General features: G+C 42.8%; 1 protein-coding gene across 1 annotated transcript in view; it reads left to right on the forward strand.

Annotated features, from left to right (window-relative positions):
- Positions 1-23,731, forward strand: part of LOC139640095 (proton myo-inositol cotransporter-like) — a 74,002-nt gene that overhangs the window by 606 nt on the left and 49,665 nt on the right. The window contains exons 2-3 of the mRNA XM_071514262.1: positions 11,018-11,177; positions 14,086-14,294. Coding sequence (XP_071370363.1) covers positions 11,018-11,177; positions 14,086-14,294 — 369 coding nt within the window. The remainder of the gene's footprint in view (positions 1-11,017; positions 11,178-14,085; positions 14,295-23,731) is intronic.

Below are 23,731 nucleotides of genomic sequence, written 5' to 3' on the forward strand. Positions count from 1 at the left end.
CATGTTGTGTGTGACACATCCCCCAGCTTGTGATTGTAGACTTAATTGGCAGTTTTTAATGTCCCCCCCCTGTGACGCATACAAATATCTCCATCCTAACAAGTTATGCAATCCAGCAGGTTATTGAGTCTTGAATCACATTTTCATGAAAACAAGTAAACTTCTGCCACTGGATTGAGTATTGTAATTCCATCTCGTTCCAATGCAGTGTCAAGCGACAGTATCTTGAAATAGGGAAAGATCACACTGCGTGTTTCAAAATGTTGTTACTGATTTCAAGAAAATTCAAGTTGAAACAAGTGAAATTATCAATTTTTGCCGTAATGATAAGATGAGATATCGATTTGTGAGGGGAGTTCTCTCTTCGGCGAGGTCAGAGGTCTGGGTCAGGGTCAGCTGAAGCCCCCTGCGGCTGGGAGGGATTTATTGTCTTGCCTCAAGGACGCTTCAGGGGCGGAGCTTTGCTGACACGTACGTTTGAACCTGGATCGTTGTTGAAGGACGATCTCTAGCCTGTAGCCACTCGGTCGTCCCACATAGGCGAACACCCACTTGTCGGTTAATTGGGCCGGCCAATTACTTTTGTTCTCTTTGTGTTAGGCAGCGTGACAATTTGATCAGAGGAAGTCCCAGTGGGGAGGCTAGAGGAGCTGTTTCGGGAGCTTGTTTTTCCCTAATGAGGTTTCGTGGGAGTTTCTCCTCGTTCTCTTTGAGGGTCTAAGGTTCATTTATTGCTTCATGATGTGGCCATTATCATTGTCAAGTCCTTTGAGACTGTAACTGTGAAAAATTCTTTCTCACTTACACACTCACTCTAGCTTCCTCACCCTTCCTACCATCATCCAGCTCTCCTTCCCTTTCCCTTCCTGCCTCCGTTCCTCCCTTCCTTCCTCTGTCCTTCCTTCCCTTTCCCGCTCCCTTCCTCCCTCCCTCACTCACTCACTCACTCACTCCCTCCCTTCTTCCCTCCCTCACTCAATCACTCCCTTCCCTCCTTCCCTTCTTTCCTCCCTCCCTCCCTCACTCCCCACTCCCTTCTCCCCTCCCTCCCTCCCTTCTTTCCTCTATCCCTCCCTCCCTCTCACTCACTCACTCACTCACTCACTCCCTTTCTTATTTCCTCCTTCCCTTCTTCCCTCCCTCCCTCCCTCTATCCCTCCCTCACTCACTCACTCACACACTCACTCACTCACTCACTCCCTTCTCCCCTCCCTCCTCCCTTCTTTCCTCCATCCCTCCCTCCTTCACTCCCTTCCTTCTTTCCTCCTTCCCTTCTTTCCTCCCTCCCTCCCTCACTCATTCACTCCCTCCTTTCATCCATCCCTCCCTCCCTCCCTCCCTCACTCACTCACTCACTCACTCCCTCACTCACCCACTCACTCACTCACTCACTCACTCGCTCGCTCACTCACTCAATAACTCACCCATTCACTCCCTCCTTTCATCCATCCCTCCCTCCTTCCCTCACTCACTCACTCACTCCCTCCCTCCCTCACTCACTCACCCACTCCCTCCCTCCCTCACTCACTCACCCACTCAATCACTCACTCATTCACTCCCTTCATCCATCCCTCCCTCCTTCCCTCACTCACTCACTCACTCACTCACTCAGCACTGATATTTGCTTATACTCAAGTTGCATGCCACTGGGTGTTTTTATGATTATGATCGTTATTATGAGGTTGTTCAGCATTAAGTGAGATAGGGAAACTAAAAAATGATAAATAAAGGGAAGATGCCATCTTAAAATGCCTAAACCAAGTCAAAGTGAACCTACATCGCATGCTGAAGACTTTTAGTGTCATTGAGGTCGCCTCCGAGCCTGAGAGACCGTTGTCAAGGTTACGTACATCTGAATGACTAGCTGTCTGCTCCCTCCTCCCTCCTCCCTCCTCTGTCTCTCTTTAGCTTGCATACTTTCACATGCTGCTCGCCTTTTGATCAGCATTCAATGTACCCCAAATTATTTATAGTAACCGCACTTACTCATGAGTCACATCCTCCACGCTGCATCGGATACGGCTGTGGAGGCTGGCGTTCCGGGCCGAGCTCCACACTGATGGCGCTCATCTGCCGCCTCCTTTGAGAATAGTAAGCGCTCTCCTCGGTGATACGTGGAAGAATTGCAGGTCGACCAATTATGCATTTTCCCCCGTTCAGTTAACCATCATGAGAGAGGGAGGAAGGCTATGCTCGCTAGGAGACTGTTGAAGTAAAGAAACCCTGCATGCTTCCTTTAGAAACATGGTAATATTGATGCCGGAAATCACTGGAACTCCTACTTCCAGTGCCATTTTCAGTGCCTGCTGTGATAAATGGCTTTAATTTGGATTCTTACTGTATGATATGTGAACAAACTTTACTGTAATTACCCTATATTTGTTTGTTTGGGGCAATCAGCAGTCTGCAGATGATGAATGTGCATTGTCTTTACATTACTGTAGGAGTTTGGTGAATTTTCCAGCGTGGGGATTTAGTGGCATCGCTGCTTAATAAATAGAAAAAAACACAGGAAGAGTTATAGTCCATTTACTACTGTCTACGTCTAATTTACATTTCCCTTAGTCATTATGCAATATATGCCGTATATAATTCGATTTTTTAACATTTACTAGTTTTTTGTTGTTTTACAGATACAAACTTCACAGTGTCAAACCTATCTTGAAATTACTGTAACTGTCCGCCGCTATCAAAAACGCCCTCAAATAAAAAGACATGGATGTGACAATAAAGTTTGTAAGGAGACATTTTGAGAGATTATTTCGGGTGTCAGGTGATTGACAGTAAGCAGAGCGTAACGTAATGCATGCAGTGATATGAAAACACTCAACTCCTCTGAGGGAAAACAAGCGCTGATATCTCTAACTATGCTGACTGTGTGCAGAAAAATCAGGAATAATGTAGAGGGGCAACCTAGACCATTCACACAAATTAAAAAAAAAAACCCCACTGATATAAAACTTTAAATTCACCCAAACTAAAGTATAGTTCTGTGTAGTTCTGGTTAATCCTGTCACTCTCTCTCTCTCTCTCTCTCTCTCTCTCTCTCTCTCTCTCTCTCTCTCTCTCTCTCTCTCTCTCTCTCTCCCTCTTATCTTTCCTGTCACTCTCCAATCGTTTATTTACTTTGCACGCCTCAATAGAACAACTCAAGTGTAATTCTGAGAACAAAAATTTGCTCGGTTCCAAGTGGAGAAAAGGTTCAGTTAATAACAGCAAACTGCTACCAATTTCTCTTATGGAACTAAATAGAATGTCTTGTGTCATTTGGAGCAAAGCAGTGAATTAGGAAGACGGTTTGGTTAATGACAGCCTGATGATACCAATTTTCCAGAAACTGAAATGCTGAAATGGTGAAAAACATGTTTTATGTGTCACGAAATGAGTGCTGCTTTGTGATAAAGTAGACTAATGAAAAATCCACAACCACCTCTTGAATCCCATCGCTATCTTCTCCTCCTTTTGCTAGCTGTCATCCTGTCAACTTTTCGAATATCGCCGTTGTTTTAGCGCGCACACCTTTTATACAGTCATCCATCACAAGACTGTTTTGTAATCACCACCAGGGGCCCATAAAACACACTGTACTTCTAACACAAACAACCATGGCTAAAGATGCCTAGGTAATGGTTTGTTTTTGTTTGGAATTATCAATAATGAAAGAAAAAACTGCGGATCCCCAAGGCAACTAATTTCAGAGATTGAAATAAAAAAAAGAGACAACAAACAGGCGGCGAGGAGGCCACATTGCCTGTTCCACTTCAAAATGAACACATATGAAAATGCTGCATCCAGACGCAATCATTTACTCACTCAAGCTGCAGTGGCTAATATAGTCCCCCGGCCTTGGGAGAAAACTAATCATCCAGGTCATTTAGGCTGTTAAATTATAAGTGGCAACCTCCTCCCTTTCCACCATCGCCTTCGTCTTTTCCCACACAGCGATCTTCATTACACAAGCACGCGCGACCCGGCCCCCGCTAGATAATGAAGAACATTCTCGCACCCCAATTAGTCGGCGGAGACGCTAACGAGCGGGAGTTAATTCCGGCCCCGGACCCGTCACCCTGCCGCTCGCGTGTGCGTGACGGCCGGCTCTCAGGAAAAGCAAAATTGCTTAGCATTTCTGAGCAGCACTCGCCAAAAAGGTCATCGGAGCTGTTTGTCAAACCAGGAAATGCCACACACCCCCTCCACCAACCCTTCCCCATACACTCCCTTTCTTCCCATAAGCCTCTGGTTTCCTGCTCCTGGCCAATTATTGGTGAGCTGACCTTTGCCTGAACACACGGGGTCTGCTGTGTGATACCAGACTTGGCTAGTCTAAGCAGACGGTATTGAGCCAGGCTGTCAGAATAACTATTGACAGGGTTTTAGCATATAACGCTATTTCCTAACACCGCTTATCTCAATCGGGAGGTTTTTCTAGCTGCGCAGGGTGCAAAGATGTTTCAATCTGAAAGGGGAAATCCACCCTCAGATACGTTACGCTGTTAGATTTCATCGATTTGTGATGTTCGGGGTGTTCCAGGAGGTGTTTTTTGTGATGAAGTGTAATATTTTGGTGTACTCCCTTTCCCTCAGCTTGCCTCTTCTACTTCTACTTCAGTTAGTGTTTTCCTACGTTTCACCAGAAAGACTTTTGACAGCCTCCAGTGAAGAGAGTTTTCTGTGCTGGATACATGAAAGTGGAGAGAGAGATAGCGACAGTCCAGTAAAAGTGAGAGTAGAGAGAGAACAGCATTGTGGCTGCATTGCATTCTGGTCTATTGAGGCTGCTGTCGGTGCAGAAATTGGTCTCTCTGCCTCTTCTAATGGATTTCTCCCTGTATGATTGTTGAACCTCTCTTGGTGCAAAATGGCGGCTCTAGAGAGAAGCCCTCGCTCTTTGATTCTGAGGGACTGACACCAAAAACCTGACTTTTACCATTGATGTTTTAGATCGCTGAGAGTTTTTCTGTCTGCTATCAAACTTCATTGTAGCTGCACTGGAAATATGTCAACATGATGTCACATCATCTATGTTTGGCCAGTTGTCCGCGGGAAAAAGAAAAATACACAACCAAACAGCTAAATGGGCCCAGGGATGCAAACTACATCGGCAATAGCTGTTTTTTTTAACAGTGTTTTGGAGTGTTTTTTTCCTCTTAAGTTTTATTTATTCAGGGAAGATTGACTGAACAACATCCTGCTTCACACCTGAGAGCTTCTCAGCTCAACCACAGTCTTCTACTGTTGGCATTACAGAGCAGTTCCTCTGATTGGAGAGTTTAGTGCCTTGCTCAAAGGCACGTCGGCAGCAGTCGTTGAGCGTAGCATGTATGTCATGATGTTGACCTTCTCCCTGTCTCTCTCCTCTGGATACAGTCTAATGAAGCAGACATATTTCAGTTCTGATCCCCTAAATCCGCAACCTTTACTTGTCATAACCCATTCACTCACACAGAGAGTCACACAGAAAGACACACACACACACACACACACACACACACACACATTCGTGCAAACAGTGTGTGTATAATAATAGGTGTTCTTGCTAACACATCTAGCTGTTGCTCAAGCCTTTTGTTCTTGGAAACACAAGATTAGGGGTCTGGATAAAAATAGTGCTGTTAATTACATTGTGATTACGTTTAATTATTACCTAGAGGCCTATAATAATTAATTGGCTGATTTATGTAATTAAGACATACTTCTTGTCCTAACCAGGCCATTCGGTGATGAATTTGTGTATTTATGTATTGTTGCTATTGTGTGAAAACCTCCAAAATGTCAACTTTTCAGAAACTGAAAAAGCAGCCTTGTTTTGTGCAGCCCAGATTGATCACTATGAATTTCTGAGTTTATCCAACGGGGTTTTGAAGGGTTTCATAAGCCAAAGGGGACGTAGAATTGTCTCAACACATAAAGGAACCTACTCCCTACTACCTTAAACTGTGAAAGGACACAACCTCTTCTTCTTTCGTCAATGAATTCACCCGGCGCTCTGCCTTTAGACGACAAAATCTGACAAAGCGTCACTCATCTAAAAATCAACAGCGGCTTTATGCGGCTCTTCACCTGCGTGGAAGTCATAATTTTTTTGGCTATTCTTATCTGTAACAGCTCTGCGTCTCCTGTACTCAGTCTGTATTTCCGAGAATCATCCATTAGTGTCTAATTAGCTTCCTCCATCAGCGACCAGCTACTTAGTGCCAGAGTGTTCCCACTGCCCCCCCCCCCCCTCCCTCCTCCTCCTTCTCCCCCCTCCTCCTCCTCCTGACCGTCTCTTTACTCCCTCAGTGATGTGGAGTCTAGTCGAGTATCTTCCTCTGCAGTGTTTCGTTCTCTGATCAAGTGAGTCAGTCTCAGGCTTTGTTCTGTGTGCTTAAAAGCTGCCGTCTCAAGACAAGACAGATCCTTTGTACTGTGCTGCTGCGAGGCCCGGCCTGACCAGACGCTGACTTCAGACTGTGTGTGTGTGTGTGTGTGTGTGTGTGTGTGTGTGTGGGGAGCGGGGAGCTGTCCCTGGTGCTGAAAAGGAGAGCTCATTACAGGGAATGGGAACACACAGTGAGATGGGGGTTTTTTCGTACGGGAATCACACACCCCGAAGGGAACGCTGTCAGAAATGTCCATCTTAGCAGGTTGTTTTAATCTTGATCTGAGCCTTAAAATCTTATTTTTCTTAAAATATGCCAGTAGGGTTGAGGTGATTTCACTTGCTTCCAGTGCAGGTTCACTTTCAGAAGGGAATTTCGGAAGAATTTGAATACCTGAGATCACTACACTCTTATCAACATCATATGACTTGAGACCAGACTTATACTTCAGATTTTCATATAAATGATTGCTGTAACACAACAGTGATTCAACCTATATCCAGTTGATGAAAGCTTTTACATTGGCTGTTCTTAACATCTGGTGTCTGGTAGCTCTTTCCTGGGAAAATTAATCTGCCACAGAGGAAGTGATGCGTTTGTTTGGAATAAATAGAAGAAGAAGAAGAACTGGGTAGTTAGCATGAGCAGCGATAGCCACCATGGCTGAACAGATGAAGAAAAGAGCCCCACCTACAGAAAATCCATGAAAAAAAGGCTTTGCAGTAATGGAAGTGCAGTGCAAAAACATCAGTGACTGTTTAGCACCAACAATGTCACCAAAATAAAATCACATATTTTGCGGATTACCACTTTTTAATGATGTTTATCTAAACCAGAAACACGTGAAAATATCTCACCTCATTGTCAGATTTTTTTAAACTTTAAAAGTTTAAAGATTAAAAATGCAAGAAGTCGGACATTTTTTGCAGGGTACATTTCCTTCCCCACTAATAGACTCCCAGCCAAGGCCATTTATTTTCCGCCAAGTCAATGAACTGAAACTAAACATCTACTTGACCTTTTTACCGGCCTGTAGCGACGTTAGCTTTGTCGACTCTTAACATATTTTTTTTAGCCGCCACCGCCCGCAACAAAATGCAAAACTGTAGTTGCTGCGTTACTCAGTAGACGCATAAATATTTGCTGTAACCCCATTAGTAAGCATATGAGCCACGTGTGTCTATGGCAGCAGATGTGGCTGGGAGGGAGACAAGCTGCTGATACATATGGCTAAGATAGAGAAAGAAATAAAACAGGATTAAATCGCAGATGAAAGAGGGAGGGAGAAGTGGCCGGGCTGTATGAGGTGAATACAGATAGAGGCATTACAGCAGATAACGATCTTGAGGACTTGTGTGTGTGTGTGTTTGTCTGTCTGTCTATGTGTGTGTCTGTGTCTCCATTTGCATAATGTTACATGAGCGCGCACACACACACACACACACACATACACGGACACACAAACAATCACAATGTAGCTGTCAGTCGGACAGCAGTGTAAACAGATTTCATGGCTGGTGGTGAAACGTGTTTCCTGTCTCCTCTGTCAAGCGGCTTGTTGGACTGGCATGAAATCCACCTACTGCTCTATCTACCTGTGGAATTATCACATGCTGTATCTAAAATATTCACGGCTCCAAAAGTTCAAATGTTGATACTGGTTCTAACATGAAAAAACTCTCTTCAAACTCCTCTCTTTGTTGAATGACACCACATTTAATGGTACAATATTGCAAATTATTCTGTGTGTTGCATTTGGATTACAAAGTGAAACCCATTAGAATTTCTCATAAGCTATGAGAAGTGTTGGGGTAACGTGTTACACCGCACTCAGAGTAATCAAATTACTTTAACTTAACTTAAAAATGTAGGTTTTTCCATTTTTGGAAGCCGTTACTAGTGACTTTTTTAAAATTAGAATGTCATTACTTTCATTTTTCTGTCATATTGTTTCATTTTTGATGTTGAAAAGTGGAAAAAAGTGAAATTCTCACGGCATCTTGAGCAGACAACCTGTTGCTAATTGAAAAAAAAACAACAGAATCTCAGAACAGAAGTCTGCTTGATATGAGATTGGCTTACTGTTTTAGTCTTGATAGTCTTGCATTGCATTTTCAAACAATCATGGACAGCACATGTTTTTGAAGTGGGTAATGCTAAAGTTACTTTTAATTAAGAGTGACTTAACATAACATAACCAGTTACTTTTTATTGTAAGTAACAAAGTAAAGTAACACATTACTTTTAAAAGTAACTCTCCCCCGGCACTGCCTACGAGAAAACCTGAGGTGAAGATGATGTTAGAATCCTGCATTTTCTAACATTTTCAAGCAACAATTTATTGCATTTGATGCCTTTTTATGCCTTAAAATCGATATTGATCTCAACATTCGGTACAGGTATGACAGGAATCTATAGATATACAGCACTCTCTTCCAGCAGGGAATGTTTGCAGGGTCAAGAAATCAATTTAACTTCAAATGCAAGTGATAGGAATTATGTTTTGGGGTGTAACAGCAAGTTGGAGAATGGCTCCGTGCTCAATGGTTGGTTTAGGTTTCGTTGTTTCTGAGTGTCTTCTGGTTGATCACTGCAGGCAGAGACTTGACCAAAAGGCTTTCAACCACTCCCTTTAGGTTTCCCCACAGGATATTAGTGGTGTGGGAAAGGCTTGTGCAGTTGAGTAATGGAAAGAAGTGTGTGTGTGTGTGTGTGTGTGTGTGTGTGTGTGTGTGTGTGCAGTGCAATAAGCTCTTCTTAATTGTTATTTTATCAGCCTGGGGGAATATATTGGTGTAATTCCTTTTATGTAATGATCTTTTATTAATTTTCCTTGACCCCCCCAGTTTTGTGTTTTGCTTTCATATTCCTCGATGTGCTTTTATGTGTTTCGTTTCACTTACATTGCTTTTTACTGTTTAGTAATAGATTTTGTTTTCTTTAATAATTTTGTCATGTATGAAACGATTGGTAACTGTGGCAACCCACCAACCTGCAAGTATATAATAATAACAATCATCATCATCATCATCATCATTCGTACAGCTCTTTTCAAAACACAATTAAACATTTTTCTAGTGAAACAGCAGAAAAGAAACCCTCCTGCTTCTTGGTTATTGATTTGATTTCCCTGAGCTGCCACAGCGCGGTGCCCGCTCGGAGACGGCGCGCCTGGTTTCCCAGCGAGCCGTTACCATAGCAACAGGTAGCCACGTCGTCATGGCGGCCGTTGGGGGAGGGGAAGGGGAGGGGAGGAGTTGGAGGGTTGGGGGCGGGGGGGGGAGTTGAGCGATATAGAAAGCAGTGGGAGACTATTAATAGAGCTTATCAGGAGCCAGCTGCAGAGAGCGGCGGTCTCATGGCAGCTCGTCAGATAAATCCTGAGCAAACACACACTTTTGTTTGTTCTCTCTGTGTGTGTGTGTGTGTGTGTGTGTGTGTGTGTGTGTGTGTGTGTGTGTGCGCGTGTGATTGGACGGTCTCCAGGTCTGAGTAGTGCAGAGCCCATTACCGAAACGGGGACTGTAGTGCTTCTCTGTGTGTCTTGGATTCACTTCACATCCACACGTTGTTTGTTGCCGTTGTTACCGTCACTGTTGTTGATGTCAGGGTCAAAGGTCACGGCCCCTTTCAGAATGTCGCCCTGGTTACTGATCACATGCTGAGAAATAATTCTAATCAGTAATAATAATGTAGTCAGGAACGTGCATGACTGGAATGCTCAGACTCAGGAAACATTACTTTTCCTTGCTGTGTATCCCGACTAGTTTGCAAAGCACTTTGGCACACACTGGTTTTGTGATTTTAAAACGCTATTCAAATAGAGTTGAGCTGTAACTTTTCAAATATTTCCGCTCCAAAATCAATACAATATGAATATGAATTGTTACAACCCGGCTCAAGGAAGTAACAGTGAGGGAGCCATACACCAAAGTAAAAGTGAAAACAATGATTTATTAACTAAATCCTAGGGGAAAACAAACACAAAGTAAAAGAACAGAACAAAAGGTGTGCATAGGTGAGGAGGGAGAGAGACACCGATAGTCAGAGGCCTTCTTAAGCCCAAGGAGTTCACCGGGCCCAGGTGCACTCCATCAGCTCTGATAATGACTCCGCCCACCAGGCTCCTGCAAGCTGCAGAGCCAGGAGAGTGGGAGGGTCATCACAGAATATAGTAATAATAACACCTGAAAACATGTTTTTTTTTACAGTGATCATGGGATGTAATAAATTAAAGTTCAATAACAACAAAGACTGACTGTGCAGAATTATGTTTATTTCTGAGCCATAAATCTTTCTAGCAATCGTAAACAACAATTTAAAAATGTCATTACAAAGTCCAAATAATAAAATTTGGATGGAGAGCTTGTGAAATTGGTCAAGCGTCTCATTTGTGATTACTACAACAGAAAAAAATGTAGCTAATATCACTATTCATTTTTCTGCCCTACAATACGTATTGTCACATTTTTGTAGTGCAGTATATTGAATGTGGATATATCGTCCCATCCTTAATAACAAAAAAAAAACAAGAAAACACAAGACAGAAACCAATGAAGCAATTACCAACATGCTTGGAAAAGGCTTCTTTGACCAATCAGGTTGCTTGGCTGAGCCTAGCCGTTGTGTAACGTGTCTCCTCTCCCGCTGTGCAGGCATCGCCTCCATGACGGTGCCGGTGTACATCGCCGAGGCCTCTCCGCCACACCTCAGGGGGCAGCTGGTGACCGTCAACACCCTCTTCATCACCGGGGGACAGTTCACCGCCAGCCTCATCGACGGGGCCTTCAGCTACCTGCAGCGCGACGGCTGGAGGTCAGACACACACACACACACACACACACACATCTGATATGCATGGATACATACTCACTCACACACACACACACAGTATAACAATGTGCAGTGGTCAGTGTTAAGCTTTCCCACATTGTGCATCTATCAAGGCAATTGCAGCCAATTTTTGTCTGAAATGTTGTAAAGTAGAGCTAAATCAGCCAGTGTTGGGAAAAGTTACTCTTAAAATTAGTTACTTTACTTTGTTACTTATCTTAAAAGGTAATGACTTTAGTTAAAGTTACTCTTTATTAAAAGTAACTTGTTAGAGTACTTTTGTGTTAGCCACTTCAAAAACTTGCCATAGCAATTTGCCTATAGTGCCAAGTGGTTGTTCATCATTGTTTTGTTGTTGGCATCAGGTGCAGCAGGAACAACATTCTAATTTTATAAAGTAACTACTAAAGCATTACAAGAATTGAAAAACAAATGTGTTAAGTTACTACAAAAACGTTATCTGAGTACTAATGCATTAACCATAATACTGCATCTTATATGCATGGATACCTACACACACACATACACACATGCATGCATACTTTTTGTTGTTGGCATCAGATGCAGCAGAAGTTTCACCTTGTCAAAACTTTTTTTTATTTTGTGCCAACAAAAAACAATATAAAAGAAGTAACAACATTGTAATTTTAAAAAGTAACTAATTACGGATTACAAGAATTGAAAACGAACACATTACTAGTTACCACAAAAAAAGTAACGCATTACCCCCAATACTGCATTTTATATGCATGGATACATACACACACATACAGATGCATTCATAGACAGTTAGTGGTTATACGAATAAACAGAATAAACACACATCCTCTGCAGTTATACAAAGGTAATTAAAGTATAACAATGTGCTATAGTGTTGTAGTTTCCCCCCATTGCAGCCAATTATTGTCTGAGGCGTTGTAAAGTAGAGCTAAATCAGCATAGCATATCATAAAACGTGTGTCTACAAAAGGACCGTTTGCTTCCACAGTGGCTATGAGGATTCTCAGATGGACGTAACCCAGTTTTGATGATGCCCATGCAGCCAGATGTGATATCACTGTCCTTTCCTTCTGGTTCCTATCGCATCAAATGGCAGAAAAAAGCCGGGCTGCTGGCTCAGACGCTCATTCCAAAATGTCAACACATGCGTGGATCTGCCCCTAACATTTGCTGAGAGCAGGCATACTGTATGTTTAAAAGATAAGCCTTCCTCTCTCTCTCTCCCCGCATCGCTGTCTCTTTCTTCCTTTCTGTTTTATCTGTTAGTTTCTTTTCGCTCTTTTCTGCCTTTGTCTGTATCTGTCCCTCCTGTTCCGTCGAATTCAGAGTTCGCAGCTTCCCGTGTGTTTGAACGTTGAGCTGTGCGATAGATAAGAATCGTCCTTTTTTTGGCGAGGATTTGCTCCGACTGCAGTTCTGATGGAGATGACGGAGATCGTTTAGAGCGTCCTAGATTGACGTGATTCATGCGCGATAATAGCTTTTTTTTTGGGAGCCATTTAGTGAGTTGTGAATATGAATGTCGTTCTGATTAACTTCTACGCCTGCTCAGCGGAAGAGAGGCTTCCTACGGTTCCTGGGTGTTCACTCTGGTAGAAATCTATGTAAATCACTCCTTTCGGCTTTTTTGATTTTGTTCCACTCTTTGCTGAAGTCATCTGAAACAGCTACCTGCTGCTCCCTCTCTTCTTCTACTTCCCTCTAAGTGTCATGAAGCGGTAGATCTATCATTTTATCTTTCTCACAGTCTTTCTCCCTCCACCTCTCTTGTGCCTCATCATCCTTCCCTTCCTTCCACCGCAGTTTTTGGTTTTCCCAAAAGACAACTCGTACACACTTTTACAGATGGTGTTGAACCCTGGTTATGTGCCTGTGTGTGTGTGGAGGCAGAGAACTGGCAAGAGGCAATTTTTCTCTCAACATAATAATCCAGTCTAACAGCGGTTTTGTTTGGGATAAGTGATTCTGTCATGACATGACAAATTGACGCTTTATAGTTCTGGCTTGGTATCAGAAAAGTGCTTTAACTACAGACGAATGGAAGTGTCCAAGATAAGCATTTGTGTGGTCAGTAACTGTGTTTATATGCACATGAATGATTTATTTTGTGGAGGAGGAGGGAAGCTGGTTCTTACATCAGTTCCTTTAGACTTATGGACTGATTATTAAATGAATCCATGTAAACCGGATTATTAGAGAAATTGCGTTACTTTGAACCATGTAAATGTTCCATGAACATCAGCTGGTTACTCCCAGAAATTTGAGTATTGGTGTGTATGAAAATGTACTGATTATGACGCTAAGTATGTTTGGAACGGTTCAGTTGAACTCTGGAGCGTTTTCTCCTTTTAGTCCGATTTGTTTGGACAGGTGAGAACGATGCCAAATCTCGCGGGATGGCAGGTCACCAAAACTCCTGTGAGTCATGTGACTTTTGTTCACAAGCCCTGGCTCGCTTGTATTTGGGCCGTGTGAACCTAAACGAACCAAATACAAAACTGTTACAAAGTAAACTTTTCAAATATGGTTCGGACCAACGAAAACAAACCGTAGATGTGATCGCACCCTTAATAGGTTACTTTAAGGGTTCAAGTTGAATGTTACATGTAAATGTTAACAATATTTTAAGTGGAAGAAATTCAACTAAGGCTTGACATTTTCTCCTTGTGTTTAATTTTAATGAGCTAAACCGCCTGATGCTTCCTGGCTAATAGCTGGATGTAAAGTGAAGGCAGGTGCGACCTTTGTGTGTCTCTGTCATGACTTTCAGAAGAAATACAGCTTCCAAAACTCATCAGTAGCCAAAAAAGCGCTGTTAACACCTGGATGTTTTCGTTTCTGAGATCGTGAACTCCCCCCCCCCCTCTTCTCTCCCTCCCTCCCTCTCCAGGTACATGCTGGGCCTGTCGGTGCTCCCCGCCGTGCTGCAGTTCCTGGGCTTCCTCTTCCTGCCGGAGAGCCCTCGCTGGCTGATCCAGCGCGGCCTGACCCAGAAGGCCCGCCGTGTGCTCAGTCAGATCCGAGGCAACCAGAACATCGACGAGGAGTTCGACAGCATCAAGAACAGCATCGAGGAGGAGGAGAAGGACTGTGGAGGAGGTGAGGAGAGGAGGGGTTTGCGGGAGGGGAGGTGTGAGAGGAGCTGTGGTGTTGTGTCTGCACCGCACTTCCCAGAGATCACCTGTCAATCAAACAGTGTGGGCGGGACTGTGGCGTCTTTTCCCTTGGTTTGAGTTTCTGTAGGCGGCGCTCTTTTCTTTGTCTGGTCAGCCATGGTGGCTATCGCTGCTCATGCTAACTTTCTTCTTCTATTGATTCTAAACAAACCACAAAACCAGATTTTTCCCGGGAAAGAGCTACCCAACGCTGGGTGTCTAGAACAACAAAGATAAAAGCTTTCATGAATCACTTTTGTTTTATATCAATCGGCAACAAAGAGTAGCAAAAGGGACATTTATTTATTCAAAAATGTCGCGGACTACTATTACTTTAAGCTGAAATATTTTCAATTTCAAGGCCCAGTGCACGACACGCCGAACACGCTCTCAACAAGCTCTCTGTTTTAAACCGCCGGCGCTCTGAATAAACTTGTCTGGTGGATAGGCAACCGAGCAGAAAGTGGAGGAGGTTGATGTGAAGGAGCAGACAGAAAAAATATTTCCTTCTTTATGTTCATGGCCAATTATTGTTGAGCTGACCTTTGCTGAGCACATGGGCCTATTGTTTGATATGAGGCTTTGCTAGTCTGAGCGGACAGTATTGAACGAGGCTATCAGAATGACTCTTGATCGAGGTTTATTACCTAATATGGCTGTTTTCATAACAGCGCTTATCGCAATCATTAAGTCTTCTCTTTTTTTTTGACAGGCTATGTGTGTGGTATATTTTAGTCTGATGCTGTTTCCAATCCTGGTTCAAGCCGATCCAAGCACACACACTCTCAAAGATAAAAACATGCACACACACATTCACTCACATTTTATCATACTGTTTCTCTCCCATCTGTTTTTCTGTGTGTGTCTGAGAGAGAGAGAGAGGGAGAGAGAGAAAAACAGACAATATCCATGATAATACAAGATAGAGACATTATGCACACACACACTCAACATAAGGTGCCATAATTGAAGTCCCACTTTAACATCCCTGCAGCAGTGATGCACATTTCCTCCACCTCCTGAATTAGTTAGTATTACTTAAAATACTGCAATACTTATCGAAGTAGATAGTAATAATAATCATGGTTCCCTGATTTAGTGTGTTTAAGGTATTTGGACAGAGAACGATTATATTCCATTATCTCAGTAATCATTTTGTTGTAAGTCTTAATTAGCAGTGACTCCCTCGTCTACAACGCATGAACATCAAAGTGCTATTGGGATCTTATTCTCAGGTGTATTTTCAATTACATAACAGTTTGTCTGCAGAGCTTATTGTATGTCTGAGGAGGAGAGGAAAGGAGGGAAGAGGAGAGGAGAGGGGAGGAGAGGAAGAGAGGAGAGGAGGAGAGGAGGGAAGAGGAAAGGAGATGAGGAGAGGAGAGGAGAAGAGGGAAGAGGAGAGGAAAGAAGGGGAGAGGAGAGGAGAGGGGAGGAGAGGAAGAGAGGAGAGGAGGAGAGGAGGGAAGAGGAAAGGAGATGAGGAGAGGAGAGGAGAAGAGGGAAGAAGAGAGGAAAGAAGGGGAGATAGGAGAATAGAGGAGAGGAGGAGGGGAGAAGAGAGGAGATGAGAGGAGAGGAGGAGAGAGGAGAGGAGAGGAGAAGGGGAGAGTAGAGGAGAGGAGAGGAGAGGAGAGGAGAGGAGAGGAGAGGAGAGGAGAGGAAATTGGATTTCCCCTGCAACTAATCAACCTTGACAACAGAGAACACCATGTCTCTGGAAGGAGTGGCATCCACAGATCCCCTGGGTCCATCTGGCCGGCCTCTATCACACACACACACACACACACACACACACACACACACACATACACACACACACATACACACACACACACACACACAGAGAGAGGCAGTGGAGTGTCCCTCTTCCGGGACTCGCTGTGTGTCCAGCGGTTCCTTTTCATTTCAGTGTCTTTCCTCCCCGTCACTATAGCTCATCCCTCATGTCATCATCAGTTACCGTGACGCAGCAGGTAGGTGCTTCTCCTTGCTGGCTTGTTATCTTGTGGCCAGTGGTGCCAGTTGGCTTCAGAGTGAAATGTGAACAATCGGCCCGATACAGACAGCGGAAACGTTTGAGATACGCACAGTTATACATACATGTTTGAGATATGGGATGCACACATTTGAGCTGTACCAAATTCAGACTTTAACTATTTGATGTGCACACTGTGGATTTTGTCTTTACTTCACATGGGTTTGTACTTTGGCTTCTTTCTTTCTTCGTACTGTTATGGCAGGATATCGGGCCTTGGACTCTTCTCCTTTTCATGTCTTTTGGCTGAAGACCCACCATTAATTGCCCCGTCTGTGCCTACCTTTGTATTTTGGCTTATACTGTTGTCATTTTTCACATCAAAGTTCCCAAATCTGCACAACCTTAGGTAATTAGATATATCACTCAATAAACAGTACTAGAGCTGCAACGATTAATCGATTAATCGATTAGTTGTCAACTATTAAATTAATCGATTAATCGGTTTGAGTAATTTTTTAAGAAAAATAAGTCAAAATTCTCTGATTCCAGCTTCTTACATGTGAATATTTTCTGGTTTCTTTACTCCTCTATGACAGTAAACTGAATATCTTTGGGTTGTGGACAAAACAAGACATTTGAGGACGTCATCTTGGGCTTTGGGAAACACTGATCAACGTTTTTCACAATTTTATGACATTTTATAGACCAAACAACTAATTGATTAATCGAGAAAATAATCAACAGATTATTTTAAGACAATGAAAATAATCGTTATTTGCAGCCCTAAACAGTACTATACACTATTATAGGGGAAATTGAAATTGAAAGAAAACACAAAAACACAGCTTGAATTTTTTTCTTATTTTATTGGAAAATCAGTGCATATTATGAGAATGAACTCTAGGCTCTGTTAGACCCTACATGATGACGTCTAGTGTTGAACACATAATCCAGATCAGTAAAGATGAAGATGTGTCAATCAAAGTAGCAACCAATTAATGTTTTTACAACACTTCATGCATTACTTTCATGTTTTAAAGACAACATTGCATTCCGGTATCGCCTGTGATACAGTGGGCCGTACCGTGCCTTTAATTGAGTTTTGGTTAGGATGATGGGGCACGAAGATTGAATTGGCAACATGCCCTGGGAACATTAATTGGAAACTTCCCAAATGAGTTTCATAATGACAACTGCTTTCTACTCAACTCGCTCAAAAGCCATTCTCCAATTACACATTATGCTCTTTGCATTGAAACTTTGTGCACACTTCCATGGCCATGTCACATACAAATTGAGTGTTTTCTTGAATGTTCAACGTTCATTTTTTTCTGCAGTCTGATGGCCACATGTGTACAGTTGCTGCCGCACGTTACCTAGAGCACAGAAGGGAAGTCGGCTGTGCGAATCATCCATGCACAAACACTGGGCGCGCTGGGCGTTTCTTAAACTCTAACTCAGTGTTTCCCAACCCAGTCCTCAAGGACCCCTTTTCCTGCAAGTATTGGTTCCAGCTCTACTCTTGCGCACCTGATCCAGTTAAGGTCTTAATGCTGATTGGTAGAGACAGATCTACCTGAACAGAGCAGCATGAAAGTGTGTAGGCCCCAGTGGGATCAGGTGTGCAAGAGTAAAGATGGAATAAAAACTTGAGGACTGGGTTGGGAACCACTGCTCTAACTAACCCTAAAACATTTAAGTGATTTCTCGCCAACTAACTTTCTTTCTTGATGAGCTCTTAAAAACTCAAGCACATAACTGGCAGGACTCATCTTGTTTGCTTAGTTAGGAAACTTGTCAAATGAACCATTCATCGCCATGAACAAAAATTTCGCCTGGCAAGTGGCAAGTTGATTACAGCCATTCAAAGCTTCCCAGTTCTCTATAACTGTTATTTGAAAGACTGTAGGAATAAAAGTCTGAAAAACGATGCTCGAAAAAGCATCCCATCAACCCCATGGTAAGCTCTGCAGTAATGTTATTGAGTCATTCTGTTTGACATCACGGCTTTGACAAGGTTGCCCAACTATTTAAATTAAACTTTAACTCCTACTGCTTTCCACTTAAGCCTGGTGCACACCACATGACTTTAGGCCCAATTTAGTCTTTGACATCTGAGACAAGATCCCCATGTCGGAGCCGAAGCTGGTTCAGTTTGAGTGGGTCAGAGATGCACTCTGACCGAGTCTCTGAGCCTGAACCGAGTCAGACATCCAGACATTTTCAAAACATCAGCAGCACCAAGTCTGTAACGCTCTTGTTGTAGAGAATGGAGAGCAGCAATAACCAATGAGAGCTTGTGAGGCACCAGGCGGTAAAGGTGGAAACTACAAGACAACACAACATTATCTGAGCTTAATAATTTACCTCCAGCTGTCTCTGCAGAACAGACGACAGTTCTCTCCTCCCAAATTCGGCGTCCAGCCCTCTTCCTTGTTTTCTTTTGCAGCACAAACGAGTGCAAACACAATAAGTGCTGGAAGCTGCTTTTCCCTCTCAAGCTCCATTTTAGCACAATGAAGTGAAAAACGACGCCACGTTTGGTGTTTGTTTTCGCGAGGCAGCGGGGTATCGAGGTCCCTCACGACTAAATCCAAGTGAAGAATCTTTTAATGTGTGTCCCCCCCCCCCCCCCATCTGCGCCGCATCGTTTAGCGTGCACTCTCCATGTTCTTTACACAGCCGACATGCGACCTGGAGACCACCTGTCGCCCGGGAAACAGACACACAGACAGACAGGCAGATGGACAGATAGAAAGATAGAGAGACAGACAGATGGAGAGAGAGACAGAGAGAAAAAAATCAAACTCCTGGATTCAAAACTATTTGGTTACCGAGTCTCCTGATTGGCTCGGGTGACATCAAACTCTTACCTGATTGGTCTAGAAGCAGGAAGTCGGAGGCAGTCGCTGGAGACTTCCTGCCCGCCTCCAACACCTCCTCCTCTGATGATTGGTCGAAGAAATTTCAGGAAATAGGTTGTTTAACGTGAGCGGCACGGAGTAGTAGAGTAACGGTGTAGTTTGCCCTCGGTATTAGTTTGCTAAATGTCTCCCGATTTTAACAAATGTAAAGATTGAAAGGCAATCTGAAGTGACGTAAAGTGAATGTATTGCATAGTAGTCTTTCTTTCTGCACAGTCTGTCATTACTGCCCTTTAGTAGAGTAGTCATTAAGTCCTTTGTTACTGTGCAACCATTAAGACTGACGGGAGAAACGTGTTTCAATCCTCAACCCCCATAATTAACCTTTTTTTCCCAGAACATTACATCCTTTCATTTGAAGCTGTTGGCTGTGATTGGCCCATGGCCCTTCTAACTGGCAGTCAGTGTTTCTGCTCCTGAACAAGGAGAAGCAGAGATGTAGATGTTTACCTGTAGTTTCAGAGTGTGTGTGTGCCTGTGTGTGTGTGTGTGTGTGTGTTCACACCTGGGAAAACAAAGGCACACCGTGCCCCTTCCCTGACATGTTGGTTACCATGGAAACAACACTTCTCGCTTTCGCTTTCCTCTCACCTCAGACGTTACGGTGATGATAGTGTGTATCACCCTCCCATCCTTCCCCTTTACTCTCTCCCTCTAGCTCTCTCCCTCTCTCTCACTCACTCACACACACAAACACACACACACACACACACACACACAGACACACACACAGTTTAGAGGACAGTTAACAACACAACATGCAGTCTGGATTTGTCTTTTTAAGAGGAGTGTATGTGTGAAATATGATGAAACGGAGCCAGTGGTCGATGAGCTGTTTATGATAGAAAGATTTTTATACAAAGAATATCAGGGCAAATAGTTACCATAACCTCTTTCCAGTCAGTCTAGTCAGTATTAAATCATTTCACATTTTTCCAAAGGTGTTTGCGCAAACATTTGCTCAATAGAAACTAAAATGTGTTCAACTGGGGAATAACTGTTAAATCAAAATATTAAATTGTACGAGTCGAGTCCGTATCAAATTCCACCACCAATGTTCTCGGTAAACAAAAACAGAAACTTTCCCCATTCTTCTGCGAAGTGTTCAATATTACCAAACATTGGAGCAGAGACAACTCAGTTAACGGTTGTTAAATACAATTCAAGTGTTATGGTAGCGCTTGGAAATAAAAATACTTTTCTCCTGCAACCTTGACTGCGATATTGAATTCTGCCATAAAAAAAAAAATCAAGCGTTTTGTTCAGTTTCATACAGAAGTAATGTTACTGTGTTAATACAAACGCACCTTCTTGTGCAACATTTTTGGTCCCACCCGCCATCAGAGTTGGTTATTTCCAGTGCGGGATTATTGTTCCCACTGTTGAATTGTTGTGTTTGTGCTGCTGAAATGTCAGGCTCGTGTGAAAAGGACGAGAGTAACACCGAGCGCCCGCAGCGGCTTTTGAAACGAGCTCCCACATCACTCCAAACTGTGATGATGTGTTGTCAAACCCAAGTCAATGAGCTCTGATTACTGCCTTTTCACAAAGAGAGGATGATGGGGAAGAGAGAGAGCGAGAGAGGGAGAGAGAGAGCGAGAGAGAGAGAGAGAGAGAGAGCGAGAGAGAAAGTGAAAAATAGAGCAACAGCTATGATGGAGAAGCAATATTGTGGCAATATTGCAGGGCAATTCTGTCAGCCATTATATTGCCATTTTTCATGAGAAACTTCATGGCGCACTATATTGGACACATTGATTTCTTCGGCCCGCTTGTTCATAACAATTCCAGTTTCAAGCAACACTGCCCATCTACAATGACTCAGACATAACCTCACAAAAACAAAATAGGGCATGTGGGGACATTGAGCGATGGCAGTATGATCAAACAGTAGATCGCTCTATCTTCTGTTAAAGCGGCATGCCAGTTATAGAAATCAGTCTTTAGAAAAAATACCAGAGCAATCAAAGTTAAAGCAAAAGCCAATAAAAGCAAAGGAAATCTACATTTTCTTTCTCTTTGGAGTAAGGAATATGATGATTCACCTCATATGATTCACCAAGACAGCACAGTTATCTACATTGAAGTTCGATTTTTTTTTACGTTTAATGACATTGAGATAATGTGATTCTGTTTCCCATGTCAAACAGGCCGCTCCTGTAAAAGAGAGCGTCCTTTCAGTGTGCGTATCCAGTCTGAATAAAGGTTTTGATTTGAATTAAATTGATGAAAGAAAACTCAATGTCAAGCAACCTCTGACATCAATTTATACAGCGGGTTTCTGTGAATAAGACTAGAATATGACGGCGTTTCATTACATCACCGGTCATTCTAGTAGGCAAACAGGCACAGAGGATAATCTATATTGTTAAAAATGAATGTAGCTTGATATGAAGGCTATAAATGCAGAGAATGCTCAGATTGATATAAAAGTACACAGACTTTATGGTTCATTAAGCCGTTACACAGAATCATAATCACAACATCTGAAATGGTGGCTGTCAACCTCACAGCTGCGAATGCCTCAGAAATGATAAACATATTTAAATCGGTCCAATATAGAGCCTGTTTCATATTCATTCGTTCATTTCAATTTGAAGGGAATTGTTTTGCCGGTATTTATGGCCAAAAGCAATCCCCTCTTTAACCTGCTGTTCCGTTTGACTCATGCCAATTTGCTTTTAACCATCTGTTTTCAGGTAATTGAATGGTACGGCGTGTCGGCTATCAGCAAAAGTGTGCTGCATTTTATGTCCCTGCATTTCTTGATGATGAATTATGTGCCATTACAACTGCCTCTTGTTGTAAGAAAAACACACAGAGACACACACACACACACACACACACCTGAGAGATATTTAGAAGAGTGTTGGCGTCCAGCTCCATCGCCTAGTCCTAATTCTCCCACTGTTCATTAATAATTCAGAGTATTTGAACATTTTATTAAACTCCGCTGCTACCTTGGGTCTGTTTAACTCCACCAGGAAATCATAATGGGATGAGCGACTCGTATGGAGGAGAAAACATTTGGAGGCAGTCTTCAGCTGTGTTCAAATCCTGTTCATCCTCAACCCATCCATAGTCCCAATAAATCAATTTAAAGCTGTTCAGTAACTGTCTGGACACGACCCGGCCGTTTAAAACAGAAAATCCCCTTTGACCATTCGTTGCTTGAATACAGATTAAGATAGATAAAGATGCAATGAACTTTACTGAACCCAGATTAAAGATCTTATAAGATTTGCAGTTGTGCCACAAAGGTCAAAGAGGTCCAGTGGAGGAACGGCTGTACAAAAATAATAAATAAATAACAACCGGACAAGAAAAAGAGAGATACCTGATAAAGGCTGTTGTGGTTTGGATGCAGATTCATTTAGAAACATGATAAGTTAGTGAACCAGTTTTCAGCCAACAAATCATCTTCAGTGTGGAAAGACCTACAGGAAATCACCAACTACAAGGACGACCTAAAACTGGCAGACGATCTCAATGATTTCTACTGTAGATTCAAAAGGTTAAAAGCTATAACCTGGCCCGTCTCTCGACAACCAACCAGCAGGACGTCAATCGACTATTCGAGAGACAGAAAAGCAGGAATGCACCTGGCCCAGACTCTGGCACTGCTTTTTCTCCCGCCTTTTTCAAAAGCTTTACCATGGTTCCAGTCACCAAAAAAGCCTAAATGACTACACACCTGTCACCCCAACATGATTTCATAAGAGTTTGTGAATAATAACACAAATTGGACATGGCATTTTCGGCTAAAAGTTGACTAATGGTTAAGTTTAGGCAAGTAAAACAACTTTGTTTAAGGTTAGAGCTGATAGGAAACTACAACAACTGTATTTAAGATTTGGGTTAAGGTTAAGGTTACAGTTTGGTTTACAGCAATTTGGGTAAGGTTAGGGAAAGGCTTTGGTCATGATTAAATAAGAAAAACTTTCGCTAAAAATTAAAACGTCACTCACGGTAGAAATGTCCTTGGTAGAAGCTGAGACTCAGACCCAGGTCATCAAAGTTGAAGGCAAATGTATCCGCCCATCGACCACCCCGACCACAACACCCGTACTTTCCACCGCTCTATTTAAATGACAGACTACAATGTTTACCTTCGTGTCTCCTTCATGTAACCCTTTTGTGTTTGGAAAACGAATTTGTCTCACTTTTCGTCCACAGAGAGTATTTGCTTTTTAAGACTTTGTGCTTATTTCACAAAAATTCAGGAGATCAGTCTGTGTCACCCTGATCTCTGCGGTCATGAAGTCCTGGTGCTGCCACAACAACTAGTGGAGATGATTGTAGACTTCAGGTGTTGTTGGGAACAGTGTGCTGAGCTCCACATGGTTTTGTCTCAAGACTTACAAGCCAATACAAACGGTTAAATGCCGATCAATTCTTAAACATTCCAGTTCCCACCTGCTTGTTTCATTAGCAGCAGTCAGCTCACATCCAAGCGTCACTATTCACTGACGAGAG

This window comes from Centroberyx affinis, unplaced genomic scaffold, assembly GCF_046629955.1.
Source record: "Centroberyx affinis isolate AG114_WGS23_722 - 3 ecotype Tasmania unplaced genomic scaffold, CSIRO-AGI_Caff_v1 ptg008327l_1, whole genome shotgun sequence".
In the NCBI taxonomy this organism is placed as follows: domain Eukaryota; kingdom Metazoa; phylum Chordata; class Actinopteri; order Beryciformes; family Berycidae; genus Centroberyx; species Centroberyx affinis.